The sequence below is a fragment of the Paroedura picta genome, chromosome 5, assembly GCF_049243985.1.
Source record: "Paroedura picta isolate Pp20150507F chromosome 5, Ppicta_v3.0, whole genome shotgun sequence".
NCBI lineage: Eukaryota > Metazoa > Chordata > Lepidosauria > Squamata > Gekkonidae > Paroedura > Paroedura picta.
Genome location: NC_135373.1, coordinates 39498195 through 39524666, shown reverse-complemented (window position 1 = coordinate 39524666; position 26472 = coordinate 39498195). Strand labels below are relative to the sequence as shown.

Here is a 26472-nt window from a genome sequence, read left to right as displayed (position 1 = left end):
TCAAGCAGCTTTGTTCACCACCGATAGCTTCACAGCGCATGCGTCTTTTGAAAACGCTATCCCATTACGCGTGCGCAAAAGAGACGCGCGGCAAGCCGAGAAGAAAGGAAGGCGGTGCCCGCAAGTCAGGCGATGTTGCGCCTGCGCAGTTCTAGCTAATGCGTCGGCGCTTCCCCACCCTTTTTTGTTGTTCGCCGTGAGGTGGGTCTTGCGCGTGCGCCGTAGGCGGCTCCCGGAGGCTCACGCAAGCGCAGTAGCCAGAGCGGAGCTGATCGACGGTTGGTGGCGGCCGTGGGGTTCGCGCCTGAGAGAAAAGCCGTCGGAGAAGCGCGAGGCGTTGCGCTCCGGGCCTCCACGCTCAACCCACTTCTTCTATTAGCGGCCCCGGCGCTCGGTCGGCGTGGCAACCCTGTTCCCTCGCGCGCCTTTGCCGCTCCTTCGGCCGCGGATGCAGCGCCGCGAGGACCTCGCCGCCGCCCGCCTGGGCAGGTCCCCGGGCGCCGCCGCCTCGGGCCGCCTCCAGGCGGGCCAGGCGGCGGGCTCGTCGCGCAGGCCGGGCCGGGGCGGTGGGGCGCGGGGGGCCCAGCCGCCGCCTCTCCTGCCGCCCTCCGCCACCGGCTCGGCCCCGCCGGCCCCCAGCGCCGCGCCCACCCCGCTGCTGCCTGGCGCCACGGTCAAGAGCGAGCCCGAGAACAAGTACCTGCCCGAGCTGATGGCCGAGAAGGACAGCCTGGATCCCTCCTTCACGCACGCCATGCAGCTCCTGCAAGCCGGTAATTGCGCCGCCGCCGCCTCTGGGCCCACGGTGGGGAGGAGGGAGTAGGCCGCCCAGACCCGGCCAAGGCCTCCGCCCGCGTTGCCGAGATGGCCCCTGAGGGGGCGCCACGGCTTCCCTCGCACGCGCTCACGGGCGCCTCCTCCCCCGGCCTTTACGGCCACATGTGTTCGAGGCTGGGGTCGCCATTTCGTGGGGGCGAGGCCACGCGCGGCCTTTCCGTGCTAACCTGCCTGTTTGCACCACCCGGTCGTGTGTCTGTGGGGGACACGACCCATTCTTCTAGGTTGCTTAACTGTTTTTAAAATTAGGTGCATTCAAGCCAAGATGTTGTATTGTGTGATACTGTGAGAGCTCTTTTGTAAGCCGCCCCGAGCCGTAAGGGAGGGCGGTATATATAAATGTAATAAAATAAACAGTTATTATAGTTTTGCACCAAAGGTCAATGGGACGCAACGCATGCCCCTAATCGCGGGTGAATCGTCTTGCTGCCTTTTCTCGCTTTCCGTCAAGCGCATACCTCCGATGAGAGTGGGGGTGTTTGGGATACGTTGGGTGGCTGAGGAGGTTGGAAGTATTTTTTGCGGCCCTTCGGATCTTGCTTGCACATGGCTGCTGCGGCTGTTCTGCTGAAGTCCTGGCCTTGGCCGCTTGTGGGTCCAAGTTTGTTTCCGAGATTAAATTGGTATATATTTTGAAAAAGTAGGAATGGAGTCCCTCGTGGATCTTTTTTCATCCTGGTATGATTAGCTAGTGTCTCTTTAATGAATAGACCCCAATGATAAAATGAGGGCTTAACAGGCAAGTAAAGCGGATTTACTGGGGGGGGGGGAGGTAGAAAGCAGCCAACCATCTCCTTGAGAAATTCTTGCATTGATTTTAAGGTATTTTCCCCTGTAAGCCAGTTACTAGCCAGTTTTGGCTGAACATAACTGGAATACAAGTTAGAACTCTCAGGCATGGTGATAAAATACAAGCCAGATATAGTTTATATTTGTAATAAAACTAGATACAGTTAATCCACCTGTGTGGACAGGATTATTGAGGAGTGGAGGAAATTATTATCATCCAGTTTGTAAATTCTGTAATGCCTGATAACCCGTGGCAGTTATTGGTCTCTAAAATCAAAACTAGTTTGTAAGCCTTGATTTTTGCACCTCTAAAAACATATTTCTCTGTAAACTTACACTTCTGGTTGCACATGGTTGTGAATTTATTCTCACAATCCCTATTTGTTTATATTCAGGATAGAATTTCACCCACATATCTCTGAAAAATTAAAGTATTTTAGTGTAAATGTTTAAATTGCACTTGACTTAACTGCCTCTGAACGTTAACAAAGTTACAGGTCTACCAGGGTAACAAGATTACAGTTTATACTTTGATGTGGAGTTGCTGACAGAAGAAAATATAGGAAACTGGGGATTAGATTTGGCATTGCTCTGGGAACACTTTAGCAGAGTTCAATGAAAGAGAACCAGGTATTACTGGGAAGCAGAGTTCTAAAATTGTAAGTTTTCTGCACTCTTTAATTATATGGATCTTAGATAGGGGGACTTTAGACTAAGGAAGACAGAATTGCATATATCACAGATTTTCCTTCCTTTTCACAGTAGGTATGTAGTTCATGTTTAACAATGGTTTTCTTTTTTGTAATCAATAGGTGCAAAATTGACTAAATTAAATTTTCTTATCTCAAAATGTTCTGTTTGCACTCACATAAAAGTCTCCCTTTGCACCTACTTAATAAGGGAGATTCCTGGATCTGAATGTTGTTAGATTTTTCAACAGTTCTCCATATCCAAAGTGATTGGAAAACTGCAATTTGCAGCCGTCTTTTAAAATACAAAAATAAACTATATTAGACATACTCAGATGTGTAGTCATTTTTCATCTAAAGCAGTAAAACAAGGTTTGAGTCTAGTGGCACCTTTAAGACCAACAATGTTTTATTCAAGGTGCATTCATTCACACACTTTGTCAGATATAGTGAACATAATATTTTCAACAGTTAAATACAGGTAGAAAAGAGAGAGGAAATTGCTTGAAAGGGCTGGCTGAAGATATGTAAGAGCAGTTGATAATAGCAAGACTGGATTAAGACAGATTCAAATGGGTAGCCGTGTTGGTCTGAAGTAGCACAATAAAATCAGAGTCCAGTGGCACCTTTAAGACCAACAAAGATTTATTCAGGGCGTGAGCTTTCGAGTGCAACGGGTCATGTAAGGTGTTCTTAGTCTGAGGAAGAGTGCTTGCACTGGAAAGCTCACGCCCTGCATAAATCTTGGTTGGTCTTAAAGGTGCTACTGGACTCTGATTTTATTGTGACATGAGGTCAACTCTGGATACCAGCAGGAACTGGGAGGCTACATATGTGAGCTGAACTTGTTGAGTTGGGGGGGGGGGCACTGGACTCAAACTTAGTTCTCACATCACATCTGTTGGTTATTTCTTTTTCATCTCTATACCAATGTGCATATCTTACCTATATATAACATTAAAGGAAATCTGTTCTACTGTAACTGAAGGAGTGTACATCTACATATATCTAGTCTCACATTTCCTGCTGGTATCCAGATTTGACCTTTGTTGACCTCAAATGTCTTCTCATGTCTTTCGGTTGTTAATAATGTGTATGACTGAAATGTAGTATGAAAATTTATGTAATGCAATCTACAGCACTGGCTAATAGGAATTCTTGTGTGCGCTTTGTAGTCATATACAACATATTTTCAAAGATATATTGTTAATTGTTCTAATGTGGGATGCAATCATCTGTAATGACAAAACAATATACTGTTGAAGAGTTCAGTGCAGTGTACTGTTAAAGCAGTAAAATAAATTCAGTTTTGATAAAGGATCGTATATATTTCAGTTATTTTTTCCCCTTTAATAGTATAGATTAGATAGTGGGAATGGTATTCTTCTAAATCTTACTTTGAATCTGAAAGTGGTGTCTGAGAGCGATTGGATGCTTCTAAGTAGCTTGATGTTAGACTGCTCTCATGGGAAGTTACAATCTTAATTTATTCGCAAGTTCAGGTGTCTTTCCCCGTTTTTTTTTCCCTGTTGGTTCCAGAGCAGAATATTTTCTTATGTGAGATTAACTGAGGGAGTTGAAGCATTTATAGTTGCTTTCTGGAAAATTTGAAGTCATTAAAAAGATCGATTAGTATGTTTAAAAAACAAATGTAAACTTATCTGAATAATAATATCCATTAATCCCAAATGCCAATATTAATATTTGACATATTTACAAAATTTGAAAACATAAATGCTGGCATTTTCTAAAAGAAAAAAGCTAAACTAAAGCAATACTACAGAGAAACGACTGTGTCCTTCTGCTTTAGTGAATGTATCTTAGTTTCTGTCCCCTGAGTACTGAGAAAAAGGGAAAGTTGAAAAGTGTGATGTGCCTCATCAATTTAGCCACATGTTTAGATTTCATTTACATTTTAATTTTGAAATCATTATTGAATAGTATGTTATAATTATGTTTATGATTATAATTATAATATAGTTATAATTGTATATATACCATATTAAAGTCAGTTATGATGACATAAAAATATGTCTGCAGTATTCATATTACTGATTTTGTAGATGCCTTATAACAGTGGTCCCCAACCTTTTTATCACCAGGGACCACTCAACGCTTGACAATTTTACTGAGGCCCGGTGGCGGGGGGGGGGTAGTTTACTCCTCTACTCTCAACCACTGCCCTAACGCTCTCTGATCGCTATGGTAATGTTTAAACATCCCTTCAAAATAAGATAAAGACATGTCGCAACAATAAACGTAAGGAACATTTTATTTTCATGGAAATTTTAACTCATGACAATGACAAATCAATGGGAACCCTGAGCTTGTTTCTCTGCAACGAGCTAGTTCCATCTGGGAGTGATGGGAGACAATGACACCCGAAGTGTGTTGTAAAGGGCCGGGGGAGGGGGGAGAAGGCGTCCTTCGTGGCCCACCTCCAATTAGTCGTTGGACCACATGTGGTCCACAGCCCACAGGTTGGGGATCGCTACCTTATAATGTACATCACATTATGTTTTGACCAAAATATTATCCTAAAAGCATTTCTCACTTAAGAAAAAACTTGTTTGGAGTTTTTAAAGCTCTTTCTCCCCCCCCCCCCCAAAAAAAAAGTACAGGTTTTTCCACTGAAAAAATGTTGGGAGATTCTCTTCCCCCACCCAGTTTTTTGGGATGGGCTATCACATCTCGTTAGCCAGGCCTGTAATCACAGTGGTCTTACTGTAGCTGGATTATGCTTTTCTAGCTGATTAGCAATTCATCTTTTTCCATGGTCAAAGAAGGATTTAAAGAAACTGCACAGGGTAATTCAAGGTAATTCCTGTTTCATTTTTTTTATTCTGAGAAAGGAATTCTAGCGGCCTGATTTTCAAACCACAGCTTTCCCCATATCTACTCTCCTCTCGCAAAGACAGAGAAGGGCTTTGTTATCCTTTTCCTTATAACTCTGAGCATCTGTCTGCAATAGTCCTTGTTCCACTGGAACAAAACAGAGTGGAAATGGCAGCCTTTGTTTCTCTAGCCCCCTCTTTCCTCATCTTAACAGTGTCTAATCGCCTCCTAGCGGTATCGCCACAGTGCAGCTTGTATGTTTTCAAGCTCTTGTCATATCAAGTGATCCCAAATGCCTGGAAATAACTAGATTTCAGAACAAAGGGGGAAAGTAAAGAGGCATGCGGAAGTTGTTGTTTTCTATAATTGAATAACTTTATATTTTACAAATTATGCAAACCCTGTCTGCAGGAAGTTTTAATGTGCTCCTCAAAAGTCCACCAAAAAAGTCTATCACCAGAGACAATTTCACTGGCTGAGTTTCTAGCAAGTCACAAACCCAAAGGTTGAGCTGCAACAATATTAAAAAATCTTTACAAATATTTATTAAACAAAGTGCACTGATTCAGTATATTTAAAACATAGTAAAAACAACAAATATCTAACTGCACATGACAGAATAGACCAGTGGTTCTCAACCTTCCTAATGCCGCAACCCTTTAATACAGTTACACATGTTGTGGTAACCCCAACCATAAAATTATGCAAGTGTTCTTTCACGGAAAATAAACCGAAACAGACTAATGGCGTGAAGATCCAGTGTTCGTGATTGTATATGTGTGCCCCCCCCCGGGGTTTCTCAGTTCAGTTCAGCCACTTGTCCCACCATGCCGATCTCGCTCTTTTCCACTGCTCCAGACAGATGAACGCTCTATCTCGATCTACCCCGCAAGGCTGTTGTGTGGATCCCCCCCCCCGCCAAGCTGCTTGCCCTGCCGTGACCCCTATGAAAGGGTTGTTCGACCACCAAAGGGGTCCCAACCCCCTTGTTGAGAACCACTGGAATAGACCAAACACGTTTTGACCCCGAGGGATCTTCCTCAGTGGTCAAAGTATTTGATTTGGAGTCCACCTTCTGAGGTCACTTTTGCCTAGCTCTACATCAAGTGTGCATTCCCATGTGTGCCAGAAAAAGTTTTGTCATGTTCTGGCGCACATGGGAATGCACTCTTGATCCAATACTTTGAAAGACTAGTTGGAGCAGCACCTAATAGATTGTTATTTGCCACCCAGCAAGCCTTTAGATTTTCATCTTGTACAAAAGAGCATTCCACACATAATTTGACCACTGAGGAAGACTCCTTGGGGTCAAAACGCGTTTGGTCTATTCTGTCATGTGCAGTTATATATGTGTTGTTTTTACTGTTTTATATTGAATCAGTGCACTTTGTTTAATAAATACTTGTTATAAAAAATTAATATTGTTGCAGCTCAACCTTTGGGTCCCTGACTTTCTTGTTCAGGTTGGGTTTCAGTTTCCTTTTTTGGTTTTGCAGAGTTTGTAGCAAAACAAAGCAGAAGTATAGTGGCACCTTAAAGACAAGCCACGCTTGAGGATGAACTTTTGTGAGGTAGTTCACTTCTCCAGATACAATAGGAGAAATAAGCCCTTTTACCTCAGTTTTACAGCAATGGTTATAATTTCAACAAGTGCAGAAATAACTTAACCTTTAAGTTGCCATTGAACTTCTGTTTTGTTTTATCAGCAGAGATTAATCTCAGACTTAGAGAAGAGTTGCAGGGTCTACAATAATTCATCCAGAGCCCTGAAGATACACTGAATGCTAGTACCTGCTGTGATTAAATGATTAAAAGTGAACAGTTTGAAACTCAACCCAGACAAGATGGAAATGACATTGGTTGGGATGCCTGAAGACTTAAACTATATCTTGGGGCTATACTGGGAGCTAGGTGGTGCATGCATATTACACCTATTTTGTAGTCATTCCATGGCTTAATTCAACACATTGGCCATCACTTAGACTTGGTCTTGGGCCTTCATATCTGCAAAGACTGCCTCTCCACCTATGTCCCATCGCTACAACTTTCCTTATGTCAGCAGGGCTTTCTATTCTATTGGGCAAGATCCACAACTGCCTATGCACGTGCCTTGGCTGTAGTATCTGCCTTTCTGGAAAAGCCTGCTTGAAGTGGTCAGGGAGGTTGCGAATTATGTAAGCCAGTTGTTCAGAAGTACATTTTTATAAAGGAAATAGGGCTACATAATAACTGATAGGTGTAGGAAAAGAACTGTTTCTTGATACAGTGCTGTTTATTGGATAATGATAATTACATTTCTTACAGGATTTGTTTGATCTGCCGATATTACAATACACAAAAAAGTGTGAAGTTCTAGATGAGTTCTAAATTTAATAATTTATTTCAAATCAGTATGTGACTTTCAGTTGTATCAGTGGTTACTTGCTGCTTTTTGGAATTGGAAAACTGCAGCTGACAACTCCCCTGTGAAAGTCTCAGTCTAGATTAGGCTTTCTCAACCAGCGTGTTGTGAAACACTGAGGTTTCTTGACAGCCCTGAAAGGGTTTCCCAAAGGTTGGGAATATATAAAAATGTGTTAAACATTTAGCAGATAATATTGACCTGCTATGGTAATGTTGACCTGCCCACCCCCCCCTTCCCAAGATGGCCAGTGATGGGCCTGGAGGAGGTGAGAAGGGAGGGGCGCTGAATAGGCATGTGCACAGCTATGCTTCCTCACCATATTGCACACAATCATGCTACTTCGGGAGTTTCTCAACAGCAGAAAAGTTGAGAAAGGCTGGTCTAGATCAAAGAACTCTGGACTACTTCCTTCCTACCAATAGTGTGTTCTTACTTCCAGCTGTAGTTCTTATCCAGGCCACCTTTCTTCTAGTAGTCTCCTTGTTCTTTTCTCTGCATTCATTGTTTCTTCTGGTTCCTCCTTTACAGCTGTTGTCTTAGCCACACTTTTTGCCAGCTTTTCCCTTAACATCCCTCCGAGCACTCCTTTCTCCATAGCCTACAGCAGGAGTAATCAAACTGCAGCCCTCCAGATGTCCATGGACTACAATTCCCATGAGTCCCTGCTGTAGTTTGACTACCCCTGGTCTACAACATGCTAAATGGCGTCCTATGCGGCATTTCTCCAGAGCTACACTCATTCGCCCTGTTTAGTGCCTTCTTGCCTTGCTTCCTTTCTTTCAGCTTCTCCTTCAGTGTGTCATTTTCCCTCTATTCCTCCAACTTTTCCTGCCACCACTAAAATAGGGGCTGGAGTCTGCTTCATTTCCCTGAGCAGCTGAACATGCTTAGCATGTGTCAGATTTCACGGCCAGAAGTGTAATACAATAATGATAGTAGCCCTGTTATGTTGAATGCAAATACATCCTGCAAGTAAGTGCATATGAAGAGCTGCATGTTCACTTTATAAATGAAATTGGGAGCCAGTACCTGTGTAATCTCATATTTTGGGGCAGCATTGTACCTATATGAAGGGGAATGTATGCAAGTGTGATATTTCTAAGCAAGATGTATGCCCCTCGCTCTACTGAACCCTGTATACAGGCTGTTAACGACATCAAATATAACCCCTCTGTTAGGCACCTCAATCCATTCATAAGTCATTCTATCTGTTCAGAAGTCAGTGTAGTGAAGAAACTGTCCCCTAAAATAGAATTTATTTCTGTGTATGTCAGTTCATAAAACCCTGTTTCTCCTGTAGAAGACAGTGGGTCTCTCACCATCCCTTTGAAATATATAGCAATCCAGAAATAGGTTTCTGTGCATGATTAAATCACTTGGCAGTTGTTAACAGCTTGTACTCAGTGCAGCAAAAGAATCATTCTTTAATTTGTACTATATGCTTTTCTTAAAAGAGATAGGAGGAAGCTGGCGCTTCTGCCTTAAAATCCCTTAGAGCAGGGGTAGTCAAACTGCGGCCCTCCAGATGTCCATGGGCTACAATTCCCATTAGTTCCTGCCAGCATTTGCTGGCAGGGACTCATGGGAATTGTAGTCCATGGACATCTGGAGGGCCGCAGTTTGACTACCCCTGCCTTAGAGAATCATAAAATAAACTTACAAACTGCACTTGCAGATTCCTTCATTAGGTTGGCTTTGAATACAGGTACAGTGTTTAATGCAAGGATTTCCCTCCTGTCTTAATGGATTCAGCCACAAGCTAGAGAACTGGCCACTTCCATTTTTCCCCCCTCCTGTGATTGAGTTATAAGTGGTTTCTGCACTTAGGAGAAGGCAGAACCTGCACACCTAATCCTACCCTAAACCACCTTCTCTCTGTGAGGATTCAATGGATAGTCCATGGGTGTAAAAAGCAAAGAGAGGTGAGTTGGCATGTTATTGTAGAGCCTGGGCTGTCTTCTCAGCTCCTGCCCTTTCTGGCCAATATAAGGCAGGGCCACCGTAGTGGTAAAGGTGTGTGTGTTGGGGGGGGGGGGAGCAAAAGGAGGCCAAAGGGAGCATTGCAGGGAAGTGTGGCTGGAGAACAGCACTTCTGAGGCTCCTCAAAAACTGAAACATTTCAGGAGCTCCTCCATGGTCAGTAGTTTGATAAGGTTGTTTAATGCCAGAGGTAGAAGAGATCATCCTGTAACACAATTTCCATTCTAAAGAAAAAAAAATCAAGGGAAATGTTTGGTTCTAGAAATCCATGAACACATGAAGGGGGTGCAGAGATGGAGATCCTGGTAGCCTTGGCTTCAGAAATTCTTGGGATTCTTGTCATAACATAAGTTACATGATTATCTTAATTTGCAAAGTCACAATAGTTCTAGAAATCAAAATGATTCTTGGGTAGATTACAATTATCCTAAAGTTTTAACTGATTCCAAAATGGCTGTCATTTGCTTAGATTGGTTGTTTTAAAGCAGGGTATGAATAGTGGTCATTACAAATCTTCAGGATCTAAATTTCTTCTGTGATGTATTTGCTTAGCTATGGTGAATGAGAATTGCCACAAGGTCGGATTTTTTTTTTTTTTTTTTTTTTTTTTTTTACAAAAGATCATTTCTTTTCTCCTTTTATGCCACAATGACTGCTAGTGGGAGTTTTGTTGTTGTTTGTTTTACTTTTAGCTTTCGTTGGCCTGTTTTGTATGATTGCTGTAAAAACTAGCGTCTTGGAGGGAGGCAGCACCATCCAAGGCCTTCTTGCATATGTGAATATGTTGTGTATAAGTTACTCTGAAAGAATAATTAAAAATGGTATCTCAACTAATATATGCTTTGTTTTCTCTAGAAATTGACAAAATTCAGAAAGATGATCCAAAGAAAGATGAGGAAGAGACCTATTTGGACTTGTTTTCTCACAAGAACATGAAGCTAAAGGAACGTGTTCTGATACCTGTCAAACAGTATCCAAAGGTGAAGCCTGCAAGAGATTCTAAAATGGATGTTTATCTCTAGATCTTTTAGTGCCTTCCTTTATTTTCCCCTAATCCCTTAATTGCTGTTGTGAATTTTTTCCAGAGCATTTCTATCTCCATTTTGAGCACATCAGGGAACAGTTTTGTAAAACACACTGCATTCTTTCTTCTTTCCCCTCACCTTTTTTTGATATACATTTTTAATTTTGAGAAAAGATATATAAGGGTTACCTGATTTAATCATATTATTTCTCCCCAACCCCTCCTTTGTTACATTAAAAAAACTTGGAATTTTGTCTAAGATACAGTATTTCTGGTTGATATTCACCTTTTTCCATTTCACACTGAATAATTACTGTTTTGTAGCTGTTATTAGCTATTCATCATAGCTACAAAGTACACATTGCATTCATGAGAACTTTCATTTCTGGCAAAGACTTCATTTCTTTCTTCATTGTCAGGATTGAAAAAGATTTTCCTGTAATATAAGGATGCAAAGACATCATGTTCTCAGACGTTTGTTTTTCAAGCCACTGGCATTTCCAAGTCCTAAACAGCCATTTTCAGGAGGCTCATATGAGCTTGGTTTAAGGTTATAATTGTTGTCACTTGACATTACATGATAGTTATTGTGGCAGCTTTATTTGCGGGTCTTAGAAGAAGACAAATATCTGTGTATGTTCTCCTTTAGTTCAACTTTGTTGGGAAGATACTGGGACCCCAGGGCAACACCATCAAGCGGCTGCAGGAAGAAACTGGAGCAAAGATCTCTGTTCTTGGGAAGGGGTCAATGAGAGACAAGGCAAAGGTAAGGCAGCTCAGCATGAATGGTAATGCGTGTGGATTTTTTTCTCAGTATGAGGCTGCACTGGATGGCAGTACATTATACCACACCATACTGAAAATTTGTTTGTTTGCCTCTCAGAAAAGCTAGTGAGTACTTCATATGCTTAAGTTGCAGAACTTCTGTTTCTTATAACAAAGTATCTCATTACTCTGTTCCACATTGCACTGCAGGAAGGCTCTGCTGTTAGAATGGAATTGCTGAGTCCATAACATCAAGGACTCAGGTGCATACATTGTATTCAAACACCTGTCAACTGAAGACTGCAGAGAGCTCTTTCTCTGTTGAGTTCTTACTGCTTCTCGTTTTTAAAGGAGAATTGCTATGTCCTGTGTTTGGTATAACACCAGCAAGGCAGGTTAGAACATAGTAAATGTATGTGCACACAGGCTTATTTTAATGTTTATGAAAGTCACTGGGAGATTTTTAGTCTGACAAGCAAGTTTATAGCTTCATGCTGGAATCTGGACTACTTTTCTTTTGCTTGCCTATCCAGTACTTGAGAAGAGGCCGGTGACGTCTTCAGATAGCTTTGTCATAGTTGCCAAAATACTTCCCTTTTTACTGGTAGAAGAAGGAACAGGTTAATAACCCATTTTAATCAAACTAATGGCTAACTAATTATAGATTTTCTGTTTTTCAAATTACATGCTTGTGTGGTAATTAACATAAGATGTGCTTGAGGTTCAGAAGCTTCTGTTAAGCTATCTGGGCTAGTATGTTTCAGTATAGTAAATAAATGCCATCCTTCACTGCAACTATATGAATAGCAGCTATTGGATATGAAGAATCCAACTGTGCATGTGTTCATGCAAGTTACAGTGTCTGGGTGTCAGCTCTTTTAAGTCCTTTTTAGCCTGCCTTTCCACTATTGAATGACCAACCCAGAAGGGGCTTACAGAGCAAGTTCTGCCACAACTTCATGTTGTGCCACAAATAGCAGTAAAGCTTACCTTGTCCAAACCGTTGTAAAAACCTAGTAAAAACATTTATGACATGAAGGATGCTGGACTGCTGCTGCCGCCGCCTCTGAAATCTGCTTTAGAGGTGAGAGCTGTGCTTTTAGCAGCTTGTTTGAAGAGCATAAAATATCCTGCCCTAGATTTAAGTTAATCTTCTGTTGAGGGAGCTTCCTGTACGTATAGCTATGGCACATGGCTGTTATACTGGCAAGCCAGATGCTCCTGCAGAGGGGTATAGCCAAGGTTAACAGAGTGATTATTCCCTCTTGCCTATACGGAAAGAATGCAATATTTTTAAGGCATGATTTTACTCGATGTGTAGCTCAGATTGTGAGTGAATCTGTCAAATAATATGCCTTATTTTGTTGCCTGTATAATTTGTGTTGCTTTCAATTTTCATCACTCAGACGGTAAAAATTAAAATATATTTGGAATTTTTTAAATTATAGAAATAGAAGACATTTATACATTAAAATTCCATTAAAATGCCAAACAATGCAACTTGATTTATTGCTTATTAACATAATGGCATTTTATATTGGTAAATTAGTAAAATAATAGGCTTGGTTGAAAAATGCTCTCTTATTACTTCAGCTTTTTCAAAAGCTTCCTTTGTTTTCTGAAACCTCTCTCCCTCTCCTCCCCCCCTCTCCTCCCCCCCCCCCATATTTCTGTGCCATCAAAGTTTTTCCTAGATCATTCAAGGCAGAAAGAAGGAAAACTAAATAAAAATAGTTTCAACATTCATGAAATAATCCAGGCTATATTTTTAATGTTTAGTTCTTTCAGCTAATATGAAATCTTGAATTTCTGTGCCTTCCTGATGTTTGGAAATTCTGAAAGACTGATAATTGCAGCTTTAAACCTGAAATGTACATTTGGCCATCTCTAAGAATCGTATATGGAATAAGGTCATGTCTTTTTAATTTTTTGCCATTATATGTTAATGTCTTTGTTTCAGGAAGAGGAACTGCGCAAAGGAGGTGATCCAAAGTATGCTCACTTAAATATGGACCTGCATGTCTTCATTGAAGTCTTTGGACCACCTTGCGAGGCCTATGCTTTGATGGCCCATGCCATGGAAGAGGTCAAGAAATTTCTTGTTCCGGTATGTTTAACCCTCTTTCTGATCATTCTGAAAAAAATAAGCTTGGCCCAGACAAGTTCTATCATATGTATGCAAAGGTAAAGCAACCAGTGGCAAATTTTCAGTGGAAATTACCTTCTACACAAAACCATAAGTTGATATGATCCTATCCTCTTTCATCTGCTTTCCAGTGTGGCAGTGGAATGTCTGAGCTAGGCATGTACATACAAAATATATTGTACCATTTTGGATTTGGCCTGAAACCATGTGGCCAGATTCGAAACACACAAATACCCCTTCGCTTGTTCAGATTTAGCCAAATCCAAAAGGTTTCAGGGGGTTTGCACATGCATGTCCTCCTCCCACCACCTCCCACCTGCGAAGGTGGGGAGGAGCATTTAAAGGGAGCTATTAAGTGGCCGTCCACTCGCTTTAAATCCCTCCCCATCACCACCTCTGCAAGTAAAGCTTCCTGCAATGATGGGGCAAGCATTTAAAGTTGATACAGTTGATAACAGGCACCCTGCTTCCAAAAACATTCCACATTTTTCTCCCTTGAGTGAATGAACTAGCTGTGGTAATGTGTTTCTTCCCCAATTTTTATTTTTCAGAGAAGGAAAATGTTTAGTGAATGCTATGAGGTTGGGTAGACAGGAAAGAAGAGGACGGATGAGCTCAGGCATAATTTTCATGTGGCTGGCAGGTAGCATTGCCAAGAATGCCCCCAAAATTTCCAGCCAATGAGTTGTATCAGATACAATACGTTACCGGTAGTCAGTAATTACGAGGATGCTTGAAACAGCATTCTGGGATTTGGAGAAAGGAGGCAGGTAGCAAACTGGACATCTAGTAGACTAAGTAGACCTTGTGCAATACACTGCTTAAGATAAAAAAAGTAGGTAGCAGAACAGAACAGTGCTTCAAATGACAGAGAGGTTTCCATTGCTTAGAAGTGAAGTTCTTATTTGTTCCTTAGGATATGATGGATGACATCTGCCAGGAACAGTTTTTGGAGTTGTCCTATCTTAACGGAGTGCCAGAACCAACACGTGGCCGGGGGCTTCCTGTGCGAGGAAGAGGGGCTGTGCCTCCCCCTCCTCCTGTTCCAAGGTAAACAGGTGCAAATCTTGCTGGAAATAAGAGTGTGGCAGCCAGTCTTGAAACAATTCACATATTTTCAAAGAAGTGGGATAGCAGTACAGACTAAAGGGGCTTTTTAAAAAAGCATGAAGAGCGGGCAGGCTTTCTGAAATGATAATAGAAAAATGCATTGGCTAGAATGTCCCATTTTGTTGATTGTACTGACTCACTAGATATAATCCAACTTGAATCCATGTAAGAAAGGAGGACTAGATTTTTATAGACACATGTATGGCTTCTCATTAATTGCAGGCCAGCTTCAGTTGTTCTTGGCCTGTAATCATACGGTGTGGGTATTCTGTAGCATGAAAGTGCAAAATCTGACGTTCAGAATTTTGCCTTAAGAAAATTGTCATTGTTTCCATAGAGAGACTGGAATATCAGCTTCATGTTTTCAAGCTTCCCAGAAACCAGAGGATATCAGATAGGGTTGGATTCAAGTTGGCAGTTTGAAACAATTCCCGTTTCCAACTGCAGGCCCCCCTCCTGCTCATGCAATTCCTCTAGATTCACTATCCCGTAGGAACAACATTCAGTAGCTGTGAAGGAAGAGGCAGCAAACTTCTATTCAGCCATTGGAAACCTATGCACTAATCCCTACTAGGACCATAAAAAATCTCTCGTCTACGTCTCTAATGCCCAGGGACTGTGTTCATGCCTTTAGCCTTGTTCTACTTCTTTTAGTGATTAGGGTTTTTTTAAGCATCTGTCTTGAAAGCAAACTCCATTAGGTAAAGTGTTACTGCCCTGATTATGGAATTTGGGCCTTGTGTTTGGCGCAGAGCGATGCTACACCAGCAGAAATTGCCTCTGTATTCCCATAAATACTTGGGATAAATTTAAAAGCAGTGAAGTTCATTATTTTATCCACATCTGTTCTGGGGACTCTGTCAGCTGATATTCCCATTTCTGTCCCATTTCTGTATGGAGTGACGCTGGTGGGTGAATAATCTTTGCTGCTTATTCTGAATTACCTGCTTGGCCATTTCTTGTTCTGCTTTAGTCTCTCCAAGAGCAAGGTTGCTCAGAGTGAATTTTGCCAGGTAACTTTGTTGGTTAAACTTCTCTGTTATGTAAAAGCCTTCTGACCAGATTTAGCCAGTGTCAGAGCATGAACATGGACTGACCTGTGTGCCTGATGACTCTCTCCCGCCACCTCAAATTTGTAGGGGACGTGGTGTGGGACCTCCGCCACCACCTCCACGCGGAGCCTTGGTACGAGGGGCCCCAGTGAGGGGTGCCATTGCAAGAGGAGCAGCTGTTGCCCGTGGTGTTCCTCCTCTTCCAGCGGTGAGAGGTGCCCCCACCTCAAGAGCTCGTGCAGCAGGCATTCAAAGAATACCTCTTCCTCCCCCTCCTGCACCAGAGGCTTACGAAGATTATGTAAGCAATTATGTAATGCATGTTTCAGAACACGGTAGGACCCCAGGTGCCTGAAAAGTTCACTTGGCTACTTTGAGAGGCACACAAAAATCAGACAAATCATAAGGGCTGTATTTGATTGAAAACTTCCATTAAAACCTCATATGGTGGTATTTATCCTTGCCTACAACTACTTCTTGTAGTTGATATCTTTGAATCTGCCTGCTGTAAAAATAACTGTCCTTGAGAATGGATTGGGCTTACTTGCTGCAATGCTTAGCAGTATTAAACTGAATGGAGAGAAGAGCAGACTTTGTTTGACATTTTCTTGCCACCTGGATGCCTAAAAAATAGCTGCAGTAAGATTAAATGAGTGAAGAAGAGTTGGTTCTTATATGCTGCTTTTCTGTACCCGAGGGAGTCTCAAAGTGGCTTACAGTCATCTTTCCTTTCCCCGTAGCAGACACCCTGTAAGGGAGGTGAGGCTGAGAGAGCCCTGATATTACTGCTTGGTCAGAACAGCTTTTATCAGTGCTGTGATGAGCCCAAGGTCACCCAGCTGGCTGCATGTATAGGAGCGGGGAATCAAACCCAGCGTGCCAGATTAGAAGCTGCCACTCTTAACCACAACACCAAGATGGTGTAGCTTTTCTAGAGCTCTAGGAAAATCAAGAAAAGGATTTGGCACAAGAATCACCAGGCTGGGTCCAGCAGAAGAATTGACAGGAGTTGGGCAGAGTAGGTCCTAACCTGAAGTGTGTCTCACACTGTGTATGAGATTAAGATGTTTGTAGATGACAAAAAACTACACAGTGGTGCCATCTGAAAGCTATGGGTGTCTCCCAGAACTCTCCAGATTTGTAGCAAAATTGATTTGTAAATTAACCAAAAAGATAAGAAATATGGAGGACCAGAATGATGAATCTGTTCCAGATACGACAAAATGTCCAGAACATTGAGGGGCAGCAATCTGCTGAAGGGGAAAGGTTTTAGAGGGTGGAGAGAGTTTAAATTTTCTGGCACCAATGCTGTCATTCCCTCTCCTCCTCCTCCCCCCCCATGATTCTGGGAGGTGTATCTGTAGTTTATTACATTCATACATGGGTTTTTAATATGTACACTTGATATTTAAACCTGTTACTGGGACAGCTGTCTACACGCAAAACAGAACAGTGCAAGGGGGTCTACCTCTTTCCCCAAATTTCTTGGCTTACCTTATGTAGAAAAGGCACCCTATCCTAGATTGTATTCTTCTTGGCTGTTATGTCTTTAGGAGTAGTGGTTTCCTCTTTACCTCTTTTGTCCATTTCAGGGCTATGACGACGCTTATGCGGAGCAGAGCTACGAAGGGTACGAAGGCTACTACAGCCAGGGTCAACAGTAAGTGATGCAGTGGAGGGCCTGATGTCTTCATGCTAAGAAATATTTGAGATGCCCAGAGCATTTTGGTCTCTACTGCAGACTCGTGTCTATGCCGTGATGGGAAAGGCTGGTTTTCCCTAGGCAGGGAAGGCAATATCTACTTGTGCTTGGAGAACTACTTGGAATCCTCAGCAGAGGGACTTCTCACTCTCACTAGGTAGCCACTGGGCTCAATCTGATCCATTGAGCCTGTGTGTCTCTTCCTGATGAGACTCACATCTAACCTTTCTACAACATCTCCCTTTCCCCATGGCTTTCAGAGTAATCCATCCCAAGCCTCAGTTTCCCCAATCATCCAGAGCCTATTCCATAAAATGTCAGAGTGCAATTTTTCCTTTCATGTACCTGTCTGAGGAAGTGGGCTGTGACTCACAAAAAAACTCACATTAAAATGAATGGTGTTAGTCTAAGGCGCCCAGTGGACTTCTGTTGTAGCTTCTTCCTAATTGTGGACACTGGAAGCTGGCCCTGAGTTAAGCTGATATATACCTAGTACATAACACAGTATCACAAGAAAGCACGGTTCCCATAGCTAGGGAGTTGCTAGCTGAGTGGTTAGAGTATGTGATAGCTCCTTGGGTGGTGGGGCACACTGAATAGCAACAGTAGAGATGTTTGCAAAAGAAACCTCTATGCCTGAAGCCATAATGGTGCTCTGTCTGTCTCTCTTTTGCAGGGAAACTGAATATTATGACTATGGGCATGGTGAAGCACAAGAGTCTTATGAAGCATATGGTATGTCCTCATAGTTTATGACTCTGGAAAAGATAGATAACTGTTAACTTGTAAACTGTGTACCTCCATGTCTGTACTGGCTTCTGCTTGTTTTCTACACTTAGCACAGGTGCAAAAGACAGCCTGCCCTGATCTGAGGTTTTTGGGGTTTTTTAATGACTGGGGGAAAGGGGCAGGATCTATTTCCCCTGACAGAGAATTAGCCTGCTCAGATGGTGCTTCACTTTCTGTTGCTCTCATCCGATGTTTTCAGGGGGTGATATTAGGAATGTTCTGATTGTAGAAGAGTGCCATTGGACACATGCTTTAGGATACTGTCCTGAAAATCCCAAGTGCCAGTGGCATTTGTCCTAAATTCTCATTAGACTGACAAGAAAAGCAGCTTCTTATAGCCATATAATTTATGCAGATTTGTATTCTACTAATCATGGTGAGGGAAAGAAGGCTATTTTGAGAAACTAAGACTCAGGGGAAGCTCTTCTCTTCTGAGGAAGTCTGCAGCCTGTACCCAAATCTAAAGGGTTAGAAATGTTTGCATTTGAAAGCTGTTCTTCAGGCTGCTGGATTCTACATTGTTTCACTGCAGTTATGGAGTACTGAATAGAATGAGGATTCTCTGCTAAATGTGAATAGATGGAGCTGTACACCCCACTTCAGGGGCCCCTCTTCATCTCCAAAGGATGCAGAAATGGCAGGCTGTGCTAAACATCTTGGTCATTCATCACAAATGACCCTTGCCTCCCCACCTCTTGGGCATTAATGGGTGCAGCTTTTTTCAGAATTACTGTGACTCCTCTGGTCTGACTATGTTGCACAGAACAAAAGCCCTGGTACGCTAGGCATGACATTGCTGCTGTTAATTAGTTCAGTCACAGCTATTTTCTTTGGTGTCTGCTTTCCTGCAGATGTGAAATGAGAAAAATAAATTGCATGGGCAACTGCAGGGAACAGCATCGCATGGTTCATAGCACAACTAGTGTGCTTGTGGGGATTTAGCACATTTATTTTGCTGAAATTGGTTACCAATCGGGAACCAGCCAAGCTGAATCGAAAGCCTGTTTCTTTGAGGCTTGATCTAGTCTAAAGAGGATAGAAATCAACAGAAACAATTTCCTTTTGTCTTGAAAGGAGCTTCCTGTATGCTCGGTTTCCCCCAAACTCTGAACCCATTCGTTTTGTCAAGTATTACGCTTGGGAAGAATGCTTCCCCCTCCAAGGATTCAGTCATCTTTATTAATATTTGCAGTTTCTTGGGGCAATTAAAGGCTAGGGAGCATGGAAAGAGACAGCAAAATTAACATGGACTGACCTGTGTGCCTAATGACTCTCTTCCTCCAATGTCTGTTGAAATTTCTGGCTTTTCAGAGGAAAAGGCAGCACTTTAAAAGGACACAGTATTAAGTACTGTGAATGTGCATGTAACGGTATCAAAGTGCAAACCAGAGCAAACCTTGCTTAGTTCCCGAGATCTGTTGATAAGCCTGGTCAGGGTGCATCTGAGTCCCCCAAATATACAGAGTTTGGTGCTATTCTGAAATTCCTACCTCAAGGTTTTTCAGGGAGATCTATTAACACTGAGATTGTGAAAGTTGCGATGACAGCCTTTTTGTCTACATCCAGTGTATTAAAGTACTGTTTTCCTTTCTGCAGGTCAAGATGATTGGAATGGAACCAGGCCCTCGCTCAAGGCCCCCCCGGCTAGGCCAGTGAAGGGAGCATACAGAGAGCACCCATACGGCCGCTATTAAAGTGTTCATGAAAGGATAAAAATCACATATGAGCAAACAGTTGTTTCTGATTCTTGTATCTCCCAGGATTCCTGTTGCTTTACCCACAACAGACAAGTAATTGTCTCCCTGATTTTTCTCTGACTCCCTTTTTCTCCCACCTCCATCCCTGCCACCACCGACCCTGCATTCTAGCTTCTGTATGTAGTATTTTAAAATGAGTTAGGTAGATATAGAAGACCAAATTCAATTTTTAAGTGTGTAGATTGCTTTTCTTTCTCTGTTTAGATATATAAACACAACTGTACCTTTTTAAAAGTTTGAGTTAAAATGTTAGTTTCCAAAGTGACATGCTTGCTTAACAGTTATGAAACTAAAGTCTGTTAATCTTTAAGTATTTTGTTGGGTTTCTAGGCAACCCAAGAAAGCTATAGTTACAGAACCCCCAAAGTAGGCTACATTTCAAAATTCAGGGGTTTTTTATGAATTAAAATCATAATGTAATAGTAATGACTGCCGCAGTTTAAAAGCAACCTCACATCAAAACTTTGCCCTTAAATGCAGATTGCTTGATTAATCTTAAGTTTAAATGTTAATAGGAAAAAAAATCCTTAACAAATTAAACAGTAATTTTTTGTTGTTGCTTTCATTCAGTAGAACTTTAAAAATTAGGTTCGTAATGGTGACATTTCCCTTGTGGGTTTTGAAATCTAGCTGAGATGGTAGTGGGAAGAAGGTTTCCACAAAAAAAGCCTTGTTCTTAGATTAGTTCTGTGTGAGGAACTTTTAAGAGACGTGGACATCAAGCTGCTCTGTAATTTTATATTGCTCTATAACTGCCCAGTGTTTTGATATTAGGAAGTATTAAATGAACAGTAGCTGTGCATTGTGTCTTTTTTCTTTTCTTTTTTAAAATGAAGAGCTAAACACTTGACCATGTTTGTTGTCTATAATAAAGCTTATGCTTAAAATTGGCAAAACTGTCAACGTAGCCATTCCACTGGCATGTTCAAGTGTGTCTCAGCACAAGCATTATGTTTAAAAAGGGACACTGCAGCTGGAAAAAAAAACACACCATGGAGAGAGAGCTTCATTTTGTACATAGATCTAAGTCCTACCTGGATTTGTACACTGTCCTCCCATTTTGTTCTTGGAAGATTAAATGCCTACTACGTGTGTAAGCCTGCCTAAATAGGTAGCTAAAAATTGTTGAGATGTCTGCAGCAGTTTGTCAATAAAGTTTAGTTCTTTTTTTAATCAAAGTAAATGTGATGAATTGTCATTTTCTTTTAAGTATGGTCAAGCAGTAAAAAAAAATTCTTTTCAATAAATTTAAATTAATGCTAAATTTCATGGTCTGTTTTAAAACAAAACATTTAAAATCCAAAGATGTTTTTAAAATGTGTTCCGAAACTTTTAAAATCTTTGCCAAAATTGATTAAGCTTTATTCTTTTTTCTCAAAAAAAAATCTTGTTTTTCACCCCCTGGAAGTTAAGCTGTAGGTCCTGAAACAGAGCCTCAAAGAGATGTGTCCCTGTTTCCTTGAATTGAACACTGGTAGTGTACTGGTACCTGTTCTTCTGCCTGCTTGGGCTTACACACAGAGCCTGTGAAAAGCTGCTTCTTCTCCAGCCTCTTCCAAATGAATAGGAATTAACAAAGAGACGGCAATGTTTTTGCCCTCATTCCCAGGAGACTGCTCTCTTTACAGGGACCAAAAGACCAGAGTCAGAAATGCAATATGTAGTGTGATATTTGGGGAACTCACAAAGCCTTTAATGCGGGGAGAAAAAAAAGTTTTGCCATGTACCCCACATCCCTCTCCTCAGATGGCTGCCTGTTTTCAGAGTGGCTTTCCATTGGGGGGTGGCAAATTAATTACAAAATATACATGGTGGTTCTGCAGGTACGTTGTTGACAGCTTATAGGGAAAGTTGCATAATCCCATTTTACCAGTAGCCCACCTGCCCACACACATCATATCTATGTTAGTGATTGTTGCTCAAAAGGGGGGGGAATTAATCATCCTTTCTAAAATTTCTCTGCCTGTTTGCCTGGAAATTCTTATTCACCACAGGTGACCAAGCAAGAGTATTAAGTGACACACCTGGCATAATGGCAGAATTAACTGCTGTATAGAAAGAACAGTTGTAGTTTTCCTTGCTTGGCAAAAATTTAAAATCATGTTCACTGGGAAAGAACTGCTTGGGGGTGAAAAAGAATCCTCTGTTATTGTCAAGCTGCTCATAGCAGTGCATGATTGAGGGAAACTACTTTTAAAAGCCAAAAAAAGAGTTGTATTTGTAGATTGTTATTTTAAAAAATGTAAATAACTGAATTTTCCGCAACGGTTTGGAGTCAGCTTTCAGGGCATAATGTCTTGCTTGATGAAAAGATCGCCCAAAACCCCCCTTTTAAAGGAAAATTATCGCAGGAGAATTCAGGATGTCTTAAAGCTAACATGCACCGAAAAACTCAAAAGGTAACCTAAATGTCTGATTTTAATAGCGCATTTCTTTTACATAAACTGTGACGGCAACTTGCATAAACTTCATTATTACTGAAGAAATTCTTCACATGTTAATTTTAATGTAAAATTTTGCAACAAAAAGATGGCTTAAAAGTAGATATTTAAAATACATCCACTTGCTTCGCATAAATTAGCGATAATGTTTAATAATTGTGCCCTTTATCAATGCAATAGTCCGTAACTGTGGGCAAAAAAAAAAGCCAAAAAGAATCAAGCCTTAAATATCAAAACTGGATGTAGCAAGTCCTTTGTTTTTGCCCACCAAATCTGTACAGTTGTAAAACCTAAAACACTGGCCCTAATTTACCCAATATTGCTGTTCACGATATTAAAGCATCCACTACTTAGTTGTTTAAGTTGCATGTTTTCTTTCCTGGAGTGTGTAAATTGCATGCAAGAGCACTCTTAATATTTTGTTTCACCCTGTGTACTATGCTGAGGAGGCTTACGCTTTCCTTCTCCCATTTGCAGGAGGTGGTCTGCTGTTGGTTGTGATGAAAGCGGCTTTTGCTGAGGATGAGTTGGGTATGCGATTCAACAGTTTGTGGTTTATGGAACCAGAGACTCCTGTAATATTCTTGAGCTAAATTAGCATGGCTAGGCCACAAAGCCCTGATGCATAATTTTGGTATTCGTGCCAAGAAGCATTTGTGAGGGGGAAGCAAGAAAAGAAACTTGGCTGAACTACACATTCTGTTCACTTGGTTTCTGTGTGTTGGAAAATTTGAGTTCTATGCCCTCTACATAATTATTTGGACATTTGCACAATTATGGTTTTGCTAGGCTGGGGACAGGGGTTAAAACTATGAGCATCACTGAAGCCCAGCCCCCTGGAAATCATAGACAAGCTACTTCATGTACTTGTCAAGCTCTTTTGCAGTCATAAGAACTAGAATTTTTTTAAATGTTTGAATGAATTCCATATTCCATGCTACTTTTCTCTTGTTTTCCGCCAAGGAGAGACCTCTGATGAATATAGATTCTGCTTTAGAGGGAAGTGTTCTGCTATCCCTGAATTGCTTGTGAAACATTTTGGGCTGTCCAGTCCACCCTTTCCATTCTGTCTCAGCCCAACTGGTTGGTTGTCTTAAAGGTTTTGGCGGAATTAATGAGGATTAATCAGTTTATCTGTGTCTGTCTCAGTTGTTATGTTCCTTCTCTGAAATGAAACCAGTAATGATCTGAAAGCTGAAGATAGTAAACCACTTCAGATACTAAAAATGTTACATAAATCACAAACGGTTATTGTCTGGGTGGTACACCTGGTGTCTTCCTTAGCATTTTAACCATTGAATAATGAAGGAGCTCCCTCTGCTGGCGAACAGAATGATGGTTTAGATCTTGTTTGCATTCTTCTGGATCAAATAAGTTAGGGTAGACACTAGGTTAAATAAGCAGGAGCACAGTGGGCCTACCCTGAAGTCTTCTGACCAAGCTTGTATAACTGTTGTATGAAAACATTCCAGTTATATGAAATTTGGTTCACAGAAAGAAAAGGCTAATTCTATGCCAAAATCCCTGAAGTTTACTTTTCAAATAAATCCCATGTATTTTAAACCTGCTTAAGTATACCAAGGCTTTGTGTATTTGCATTTTTGTTTACTTTGTTCTGCTTTCAGTAGACTGATGGGATTTCTGGATTTTATGACAGGAAATCGTGGGGGGGGAGGCTAAGGAGATTGGGAGGGTTTAGTGAGTTGGTTGTCTCTTATTGTGAGACATGCAGATGTTAAATAAGGCAGTGAGTGGTTCTTAAATTTTGTGATGTTGGAGGACCACTGTTATGGGAAGTGCATGACCAGCCAGGAGGATCTTTGCACACCTGCAGAGGCAACCCGCCTTCCTGTTTTACAAACTAAGTGTAAACCTGGGTTACCTCTTCGGCATGTGGTGAAAAACTCTGAAGATCCCCCTGACTTCTCAGCATCACCCTCTTAATTTCATCATGGTTGCATGTTCCATCTGTGGTCACACTTTTAAAAAAACACTGGCGCACAACTTTTGCAGTATACTAGACAGGTGCTTGCTGTGTTACAGTTACTTTCTTCCTTTTTCCCACTAGGTGACTCTTCAGTTCCCAGAAAAATGAGTTGGAAGCTGCCTGTTACAGGGTATATTTTAACCAAGATGTGATCTTTTGGAGTCTCACAAGTGCCTGTAAATCATAGCTGAGTGGAGGCTTTGAAGATTTTCATCAGACCTGAATTTCAGTCTAGTGTCAGTTCCATATTCGGTTTGGTCTCTTCAAGATGGATGTGCCAGCTGCTAACTGACTGGAACACAGTTTCCTTTTATGCTGGCATAACACTGTATTGCAAGTGACTGAGATGTTTCCTCAGTAATTCATTTGCTATGCGTGCTTCTCTTACGGAGTAATAGCATGACTGGACTGAGTTTTTAGACGTTTTCTTTGTACTTGAATGCTATTGAGGGTTTTAATAAAGATATTCCTTTTTTAAAATGTTGTAGGTTAATCACTTGATAAGACTGCATCACTTTCTCACCGGCACACTCAGATCCTTCACCGCCGGGGTGGCTCTGTGAATGGAATTCATAATTTGAAAATCAAGTTGAGATAAGGTTCTTAAGCTTTTACACTAAAGCCCAGGAACAAATTTAGAGTCTAGTGGCACCTTTTAGACCAACACATTTTTACTCAAGGTAGGAGCTTCCATGTGCATGGACACTTCTTCAGATACAATTTATACAACAAATTAAAAAAAATTGTCTTGAAGGTGCTACTGGATTCTAAATTTGTTCTGCTTCAGACCAACACTTCAGACCACTGGAAACTAAAAGCTGTGGGTTTGCAATGATATTCAAGTAACGTTTTAGAGAATATCCGGTTATCATCTGAAGTACATGTTTTGAGTATTTGAGAAATTCTGAAAAAGAAGAGCTGAGCCAGAGTCCCTTGCTAAAGACTTGGCTGCTCAGCATTCTAGGCCTTAAACTAGGCACAAAAGGAAATCTTGGATTTCCTTCCCACCCTGAATGGCTAGAATCATGCTGCTGTACAGTAACAGAAGAAGCTAAAATTTTAGAATCACATATCCCACATGGAGCACAGAAATTGTGAACCCAGTTCATTTATTGTTTTGCATATGTCACTAATCAACACCAATTTCCTTTTTTTCAAAACAAAGTCCAAAGGCGTCTTTAAGAACAATTAAATTTTATTTATGGTGTGCACAAAAAAACTTACACCTTGAAAAACTTACAACTCAGTTGGTCATAAAGGAGCTATTGGACTCCATTTCATTCTGCTACTTCAACATGGGACTTGAATCTCTCTTCCTTAAAGCTATAGAGCTGAAATACCAGGCAGAAAAGCTTGTGTATGTGGAACACAAGTTATGCTTAACCTGTTTTTCCATGTCCTAAACATTGAATCAATTTTTGTTCACACTTGAGAAATTTGACCAAAGGAAAATAGAAATTCCTGAAAAAAAATCCAGAGTACAAAGACTTCCAATCCAGCTGGCTCCACAACATCTCTGGGTCTTATGTTCAATGGAAATTGTGCATGCTAGGTGGGAGGGTGGTATAAAAATCAAATTAAGAGAACATATTGCTGAGCCAGTTTATATTCTTTGCACAATGAGATGGCAAGCTGAAAAATAAAGGCTTGGTGGACACACCCATATTTGAAGACCAAACAGGTGGTGCTCTGCATGTGCTTTGGTTTATAGACCAATGAATTTGGGTTTATAAATGTCTAGCTTGCCTGTTTCAGTACACCCTTAGTCCACAGGCGGTCTGCTGGGGCCACTCCCTGACCTTCTCCCTTGCAGTTGAGAGTTCTATGCCATATTTCTTTGTAGCTGGTCGCCTGTTTTAGACGTGGTTGGCCAGCAAGTCTTACAGGAGGGGGGAGGATGTGCTAAAAGTGGTGGAGAAGAAGATTAAAGGGGACTGTCAATGAGGCCATGATAGTGGAAGGGACCATATGTTCACCATCTACAAAAGACGACTCGCAACTCCAGTTAGTCATGCTCACCCAGTGAATCTTCCCTAGTCAGAGGGAGTCTGCCTCTGGGGGCAGGGTAACTGGGGGGGCCCCCGGCGTTCCTGCCCTGCGCGAACCGAAGCAGGCCCTTCCGCTCGGGCCCAGGAGAGCACGTGGCCTCCGCCCAAGAGCCGAAG

General features: G+C 41.6%; 2 protein-coding genes and 1 long non-coding RNA gene across 6 annotated transcripts in view; 1 reads left to right on the top strand and 2 right to left on the bottom strand.

The window, feature by feature from the left end:
* Positions 1-722, bottom strand: part of PTP4A2 (protein tyrosine phosphatase 4A2) — a 41594-nt gene extending 40872 nt beyond the window's left edge. Inside the window, exon 1 of the mRNA XM_077337447.1 lies at positions 701-722. The gene's annotated coding sequence lies outside the window, so the exon portion shown is untranslated. The remainder of the gene's footprint in view (positions 1-700) is intronic.
* On the top strand, positions 230-24787 carry KHDRBS1 (KH RNA binding domain containing, signal transduction associated 1). Of its 4 annotated transcripts, none has more exons than XR_013230998.1 (11): positions 233-773; positions 10390-10514; positions 11208-11324; positions 13284-13430; positions 14386-14519; positions 15719-15932; positions 17224-17291; positions 18010-18068; positions 19719-19912; positions 22798-22846; positions 24389-24787. XR_013230998.1 is itself a non-coding variant. In XM_077337445.1 (9 exons), the coding sequence occupies exons 1-9, from the start codon at positions 449-451 to the stop codon at positions 19814-19816; spliced, it is 1194 nt and encodes a 397-aa protein (XP_077193560.1). In that variant the 5' UTR covers positions 230-448; the 3' UTR covers positions 19817-21062. The 4 variants fall into 4 exon arrangements, 2 of the variants coding, with proteins under 2 accessions (XP_077193560.1, XP_077193559.1); XR_013230997.1 differs by having other exon boundaries at positions 22798-22851; XM_077337445.1 differs by lacking the exons at positions 22798-22846; positions 24389-24787 and having other exon boundaries at positions 230-773; positions 15719-15839; positions 19719-21062.
* LOC143837516 (uncharacterized) lies at positions 22554-26457 on the bottom strand. Its single transcript, XR_013230999.1, has 2 exons — positions 26327-26457; positions 22554-24864 (listed from the first exon to the last, which is right to left on the bottom strand). It is a non-coding gene; the product is annotated as an uncharacterized LOC143837516 (long non-coding RNA).
* Positions 26458-26472: the final 15 nt, after the last annotated feature.

What these genes read in the sequence shown, in the direction of transcription:
- KHDRBS1 (XM_077337444.1), top strand. Translation starts at nt 449, where the DNA reads ATGCAGCGCCGCGAGGACCTCGCCGCCGCCCGCCTGGGCAGGTCCCCG. An exon ending in CAGAGGCTTACGAAGATTAT is followed by an intron (nt 15,933 to 17,223) that starts GTAAGCAATTAT and finishes TGTCCATTTCAG; the next exon opens with GGCTATGACGACGCTTATGC. An exon ending in AGAGTCTTATGAAGCATATG is followed by an intron (nt 18,069 to 19,718) that starts GTATGTCCTCAT and finishes TCCTTTCTGCAG; the next exon opens with GTCAAGATGATTGGAATGGA.